Source organism: Malus domestica, chromosome 02 (genome assembly GCF_042453785.1).
Source record: "Malus domestica chromosome 02, GDT2T_hap1".
Lineage (NCBI taxonomy): Eukaryota > Viridiplantae > Streptophyta > Magnoliopsida > Rosales > Rosaceae > Malus > Malus domestica.
In genome coordinates this window covers 25,729,816-25,737,366 of record NC_091662.1, presented here as the reverse complement: position 1 = coordinate 25,737,366, position 7,551 = coordinate 25,729,816, and the positions used below count along the sequence as shown (strand labels likewise).

Genomic DNA, 7,551 nt, shown 5'->3' with positions numbered 1-7,551 from the left:
GACGGCGTCAGCATATTCCGTCCAAATTGATGGAATATGCCGTCATCTTCTCCAGCGAATCGCCGGTCGCCGGAAAACTGGGTAAAACTTTAAACCCACTATTCTCACTCGTTTCTTAACCATTTTTCATAAAATTGGTACCAAAATGAAGCTAGCGACATCTACAATCACGTTATAACATTTTTAAGGCCTAAAAACTGCTACATTTTCTTAGGGAAAGCTCGATAGATCGACTTACCTAGAGTAGCCTCAATCTCTGCCCTTTGACGTCCAATTCCTTCCAAAGAAGTACCCCGAGACTCGTGAGAACCTCCTTAAGCCTCCTATGACCTTAGAATGCCCAGAAACACAAGGTTTTACGTGTGCATGAACAGTCTACAAAATCAGGGTTGGGTTTTCTCAGGTTTTTCTCGGTTTCAAGTCTTAAGAATGGTATAGATGTACTCAGGGACTTGCAAGGGACAAGAATCTCCCCTTTAGAACGTCGATCCGTGCATGATTGTGAGCTTTGTTGCTTGTCCGTACGTGAGGGAAAGAGAGAGTCCGAGAGATGAGAGAGGGAGGGCACGGGAATGAGATAGAGAAAAAGGTATGGATGTGTGTGGTCCAAACTTGCACACCAATCACAATTCTTTAATCTTTTAGTTCTAATTGGGTCCAATTAGTTAGGAATAGAACCGATTGACCTAATTTCTTAATCCAAAACACAACACACATCCAACACTCAAGGGTAAATCCGTCTTTTCACAACCACGATAATTAATCCTCAGGACGGGCTGTGACATAATTTGTCAAAAAATTAGATAAAATAAATTTGAATATAATAGTAGAGATAAAATTAGCAACTTTTAATGAATTTATGGATTTATTTAACCGAAAAAATAATTCAGGGACCTAATTTTCACCGAGGTGATAGTTAGCTAAATCGACATTTCATCCTTTATTGTATATAATTTATACTATATAATATAATGTATTATTTGGAACAAATTCGGGAATAGATACGGATCGAACACACTTATAACCATATCTAAAATATAACTGAATTTTCATTCCCAATCTGCGGAGTTGCTCGAGTGGATTTGGCGTTGGCCGGCGGCTTGGTTCGGGTTTGATCGAGATAATGTTCAAGGCGGTGGATGCTGGGGTCGAGAATCGTCTTTTGCTCTGTATCTAGTGTTGGGCTCTTTTGTTGAGCTTTGTTGGGCTTGTTGGGAGGTCCATTTGTGTTTCTGGTTCTTTTTGTATGTGGGCCTCTTGTTTTAATCTGTGTTTGTGATATAAGTTATAACTGTCTCCTTTCTTCGGAAAGGATTTCCAAAAAAAAAAAAAAAAACAAATCCGTTCCATTTGGGTTTTATGGTTTAGGGGTTTGAATTGTCATTCCAATTCACTACAAACAAGAAAAACCCTTCCCTTTCACGACAAGTTTTATTTCGGCCGAACAAAAGCCAAATCCAAACAGAAAGGAATCAGAAACGAAATGGCGCAACCAGGCCAGATGCCCGTACTCCCCGAAGTACCCATACCCGGATCCGAACCCGCCCATCGGACCTCCCTGAAGCGCCTCCGAGAGGACGAGTTTTCAGTGGTGTTATCCGGACAGGAGCCCCAGGAACCCGGCCCGAAGCGCCGGGCCAAGGCCCAGGACGTCCTCTTCAGAATCGTCGTCCCCTCTCGGCAGATCGGAAAAGTAATAGGGAAGGAGGGGTGCCGAATCCAGAAGATTCGCGAAGAGACCAAGGCCAATATCAAAATCGCCGACGCCATTGCTGTGTGTAGCACTCTCTCGGTTTTGTTTCGTTAGGGTTTTGTCGGTTGGGTTTTTTGATCGATTTTGTTGCTTTTTTCGCAGAGACACGAGGAACGTGTGATTATAATAAGCTCAAAGGATAGTGATGATTCAAGTAGTGATGCTGAGAAAGCGCTGCAGCAGATAGCTGGGTTGATTCTGAAGGTGATCAATTGATGTTACTTTGTGTTTTCTGGGTTGACATGGTGAAGTTTGAATTGTCAAGTCGTTGGGTTCGAATGCTTTTTCGTGATAGTGAATTTGTAACGAAAAATGAATAATTATGTCAATTTACAGGCACGGAAGTATATACTTTAATTTGATAGTGCAGTTGGTGTTAATTCGGAGTAATAAGAAATGGTTAAGAATGGCATTTTGCGCTAAAAATGGTATTTTTCTACCTAGACAAACTCAAACGAACGGCCTGTTAAAATACGAAAGAAGTTTTTTCACCTTAACGGGTCTTTGAACTTTGAATTCTATAAAAATGGCCTCGCTATTTAAATGTTTCGAAGCATCTTAGTTTTCTAGGCAGCTGTTTTCATATGTAATGAACTAATCACACAACTACCAAGTGCTAGAAGGCGTTGCGTTTATATTGTATATTCAGAGTCCTTTTGTGTCTCATCTTGTTGAAGGGGTTATCATGTGTTTTCGGGTCTATGAATACAAAATGAATGATTTCTTAATGTATATTATTAACAGGAAGATGATAGTGGTACTGAGGCAGCAAAAGTTGGTGCAGGACATGTGGCTGCTAATACAATAAGACTTTTGATTGCTGGGTCGCAAGCAGGTTCTTTGATTGGGATGTCTGGCCAGAATATTGAGAAATTGAGAAATTATTCTGGTGCCACAATCACAATCCTTGCTCCAAATCAGTTGCCTTTGTGTGCGTCTGCACATGAATCCGATCGAGTTGTACAGGTGAGTCATTTTGAATTTAAAAGGGTGAAGGCTTTAGGTACTCATTCTTATATCAGACTGTTGGTTGATCTTGATAGGGAGAATGTAAAACATTAAGGAACATGTTCTTGGTTTTTGCTCTAGGTAAACTGATAATTGGCATTATTGTAAATTTTAGGTATCAGGTGATTTCCCTGCTGTTCTGAAGGCTCTGCAGGAGATTGGTGATCAACTAAGGTTTTGCATTGAGTTTTCTGATTTCATGGTCTTCCAAACTGTTCTTAGTCATACTTCTATTCTGAACTGAGTTTGCATAACCGTATAGTAAACCAATGTTTTTTTTAGAGAAAACCCACCCCGACAAGTGATTTCTATTAGCCCAGCCTATAACTACACAACAAGACGACCACCTCAAGTTCAACCATACATGGACCCAGCTTCAGGTTATTCCAAACTTTCTATATAAAAGTAACTAAACATTGCAAATGCCACATTATGCCGTTCTATCAAGTTTTAATTTTTTTTTCTCATAATCACATCATCCTTAGGACAACCAATCTTGCAGCTGAATATATAACTTTCGAGATGGTGATATCGGAAACACTAGTTGGTGGGTTGATTGGTAGAAACGGTTCCAACATTTCAAGGATCAGAAATGAGTCTGGAGCAATGATCAAGGTTGGTTGTGTTTTATTTGTTAAGCATATTTAATCTAATCTGCTGGCTTAAAAAGTTCCCCATTTGCATCTTGCCACTACTGTATGAATTATTCTCATTTCTAGTTCTCAATCCCATCTTCACCTGTGAAATTGCTTTTTATTTGTAGGTTTATGGTGGAAAAGGTGAGCAAAAGCATAGGCAAGTTCAGTTTTGTGGTAGTGCTCAACAGGTATATCCATCTTTTACTTTTGTAATTTTAACTTTCTTGCTAATTTGTTGTAGATACCATCTAGGCGTTGGGGAAAAATGTTCTGTTAAAGCCACTTAAGCACATAATTGGCGATGAAGTCGTATATTTTTTTATTTGTGTGATAAACTCTGGAATGAAGAAAACATAAATTTTGAATACATTTTATAGAAATGTTCTCTAGAAAATTAGAAATATAGACGTTTCAGTGAATAGGTTCCACCTCCAATTATTTTATAGATTGTTGCAAGAGTGCTTGCACTGCAGTTGGTGGTGTTGGGTTGACTGGCAGATGTGTAAAGTGTATACCTGGAAACTATTGAAAATCTATAAGTTATCTTTTTCCTTTTATATTTGAAAGGAGAGAGAGTTTAGAGAGACTCCGCCTTTTCTATAGACTCTCTCCCCCACCGCTTGCTATGTTGCAGACACGGATACAATGACACGCAACAAGGCGACACTGAAACTCTAAAAAAATGAGGACACTGATACGGCTAGGACATGACACATCGATTAGAATATAATAGAATTTATAATAAACTTTACATATATTAAAAACAACCCTTTGAGTTCATAATATAGCAGAATACTCGTGTTCATCAAATTCATTCATGGTACATAACAATTAAAATACAAACATAATAATTAGAACAACACAAATATAATAATTCAAACAACACAAGATTCCCGTATCAATTATCTTCAGGTCTCTTTCTATTTCCTCTTAGACTTCATTGTCGTCATTAGTAAAGTCACGGCCTCTAATTGGAGAGAGAGAGGACTGAAGGGAGGTCGGAAAACATTTAGGTTTTAGAAGTCTCAATATTTACAAACTGGCCCAAAATGTCTCTGACATTTACAAAAAAGCCCCTACCATGTCTTGACCATGTCCAAACCGTTGACCGTGTTGGCGTGTGCAACATAGACCTCTTTGTTTGCTTGGATTGTGGTCTTCCCAGTCAACCTTTGGGACAGCCCTTCTCTCATTTTTTTTGGCGGCTTCGTCACCCTCTGTGGTGGCTTCTCCGCCCGTGTGGTGCCTGCTCCCCTGACCCTTGTCCCACTTTTGTCTTTCCCACTCCTCTCCCTCCTCAATCAAAATCCTCCACTCCCTCAACCAGAGCTTTGCTGCCTTTTGCTCCTCTCGTCCATCCCTCACTCGCTGGGGCTTGTGCTCACCAATACTTGCCATCCTGCCACCAGAACTGGAATTGCACTCATGACTTGCCCCAAATCACTTGCTCAATCACTCTCCCGTATGCCAAAGCTTCCCCTTGCTTCAGATCTCTCCACCAAGTGCCCTCTCATCGTCAGCTCTCTCAGCCTTACCTTGGTGGGCTGCAAATTCATGGCTTGACGGATTTTGGATCCCAGAATCATATTGTATCCACTTAGTTGACTGATTATTTGCGTGAAAATGCCCCCATTTTCGCATGACCACTCTTTTCCTTGCCCTGTTTCTATGTTGGCGGTAATTTTTGCAGCGGCGGCGGTGGTTATGCGGGTGTAGGGTTTGATGTTAAGGTTTTCATGTATTTTGGGCTTCAGAGACTAGGTTTTGGGGTGATGTAACTTTCCTCTTTGCTATTTGTATTTGGGCCCTTTGGAGTTAAATGAAATGCATTATCCTTACGAAAACAAAAAGTTAAAACTTTTGAAATGCAATCGAACTAGGAAAAACATGTACTCTGGAATTTGCATAAAATTTTTGATACCTGGAAACTATATAAAGATATTGTAATGTTGTCGTTTTACCTTTCATGTTTCAAACGAAAATCAATGTAAATAAATTGGTTTAAATCCTATATAACAGAAGGAAAAAGGAAGTGCAGGCAGGATGACTGGTTTGGAGTGCTATTTAACATTTCCCTTTATGAAGTGTGCATAAAATTTGTAATTTGGAACAGTGCTGGTTGCTTGTTCGAGAAATAAGTATGCTGCAACTTTTTTTTTTTTTTTTTCAACTAATGAACTCATCTTGTAATTCTCTGGTTGTGTACCAGGTGGCACTCGCAAAGCAGAGGGTTGATGAGTACATATATTCTCAGCTGGTACAACAACCTGGCGCTCAACAGCCAGTGTAAGTTTCCTACTGTAATACTTTTTCCCCACCATATCCTTGGTTGTGTACTAGCAATTGGTTATTTGTTGTGCACAAGTTGCTTTTTGAAAAGTCACTTGGATGTTTCTCAGCGCATATCTTTAATAATTTACATACCTAGAAGTGAGAGCTACTATGCGCTGGGACTAGTGTGGCACTTCCCCAATATGTTTTTGTCTAGTAAATTGACAGAAACTTTGTTAATGTATGAGTGATGCCTTTAACATTAAGTTGGGGGTGTAGTTTAGGATATCTTGCTTAGGATCACAATAAATTATCTTGCATACTGATCGCTGGACCAGTTACTGTGAGAGGGACTTTATACCCGTTATATGGTAGAATTTATTCTAATTTAGGTGTACGTGAGTATCAGCATTTTTTTTCTGCCGGGTATGGATGCTTCTTTTTAGGCAGAGAACAGTTTGTACTGGTATAACTCAAGTGAACTTTCATTTTGTCTCTTGATGGTTCACTTTGGTCTTTGATATTTTATTATGATCCACTTTTCCCGTAAAATTTTGCACATGACACTTTGTTTATTACCCTGTTAAGTCAAACGAATTTGATGCTAATTAAGCTGGTATGAGGGTAGAATAAGAATGAAAAAGGGGTTCCCACCTAAACCAGAATAACTGCAATATCTGCAAAAACAATAGAACGAATGCAACAAAAGGTGGGTAGTATCCTAGGTATTACACACTACATATGTTGTAGGTTGGCATTCATCAGGTGAAACTTCATTCGCTACACCAGGCAGTGCGTGATTGACCCATTTATCTTTGTCAATAAGTGAGCTTCGTTCTAGGTGTTGGGTCTTAGCACTACGGTTTAAATGTCATCTTTGGGTGAATACATGTGTTAGTAAGGTTTTTTAGTTCTTATTTTACATCTGGGCGGTGACTCTGGAAGGGAGAAACTATCGTGAATAAAGGGCTTTAATTCAAGCATGCAGAGCCTTCCCTGTAAGCTCTATTAAATCTTGGGTTGTTCACTCTGGAACTTGCACCTTTGATTTGCAAGTGTTCATGACTATTTGATTTGCTTGATCATGTTTGCCGTAGAATTGTCAGAAATGACGCTGTGCATTACAGAGGATATACAGTTTTGATTACTGAGTTATTGGTTTTGTATTCCCCTCTTTTAGCCCATTTGTAATCTAAGGCTGATGCTTTGTCCTCAGTTTACAGTGAAGATGAGGCAGGAAACACCGATCTCGTTCATCAATTGCTCCAATCGCCACCTACAGAATCAGTTCATGTTAACTGCTGACCCTCGATGCTTCATTAGCATATTTGTGAATGCGAGTCATGCCGTTGGATTGCCTATGCTCTTTGCAACAGTGATGTACCAGATATCGAAACTATCGACAATTTATAGTACTCTTGTTTGTAATGGTTGTGTGTTGCCAGATATTTGAAGATAAAAAATGGAAATCAATCAAGGTTGGGCTGTTGGAGTTGGGGGCTGGGTGAAATTTGCCTGCGGACTGGATAATTATCACTAAAGCAAAAAAATCAATGAGAATCTTTTATTCTGTTTTGTAGAATTATATTTCATCTATTTTCTTCACTATAAATGAATGTTTGAAATGTTTTGGATTTGTCTAACTTTTTTGCCAAGATGATTAATGAGGGATGAATTGAAATATAGACGGTTCAGATTCTTTAAAAAATAAAAAAAACTTACATAACGGGAACAAAAAGGTATCAATGTATCCTCCATTATTGATATTCTAATTTCTTCTTCAAATAAAAAAAAAAATCTTATTTCATTTTCTGAATTTCTCTAGTTTAAGCTTTTATATTCCTTAGAAAAACCTGTTTATAATCATTACACACCTATTTA

General features: G+C 38.8%; 1 protein-coding gene across 1 annotated transcript; it reads left to right on the top strand.

The window, feature by feature from the left end:
• The first annotated feature begins 1,347 nt into the window (after positions 1-1,347).
• On the top strand, positions 1,348-7,295 carry LOC103401391 (flowering locus K homology domain-like). Its single transcript, XM_008340109.4, has 9 exons — positions 1,348-1,774; positions 1,856-1,957; positions 2,498-2,719; positions 2,877-2,935; positions 3,044-3,141; positions 3,264-3,376; positions 3,525-3,587; positions 5,609-5,685; positions 6,887-7,295. Exons 1-9 carry the CDS (start codon positions 1,484-1,486, stop codon positions 6,894-6,896), a joined length of 1,035 nt encoding a protein of 344 aa, XP_008338331.2. The 5' UTR covers positions 1,348-1,483; the 3' UTR covers positions 6,897-7,295.
• Positions 7,296-7,551: the final 256 nt, after the last annotated feature.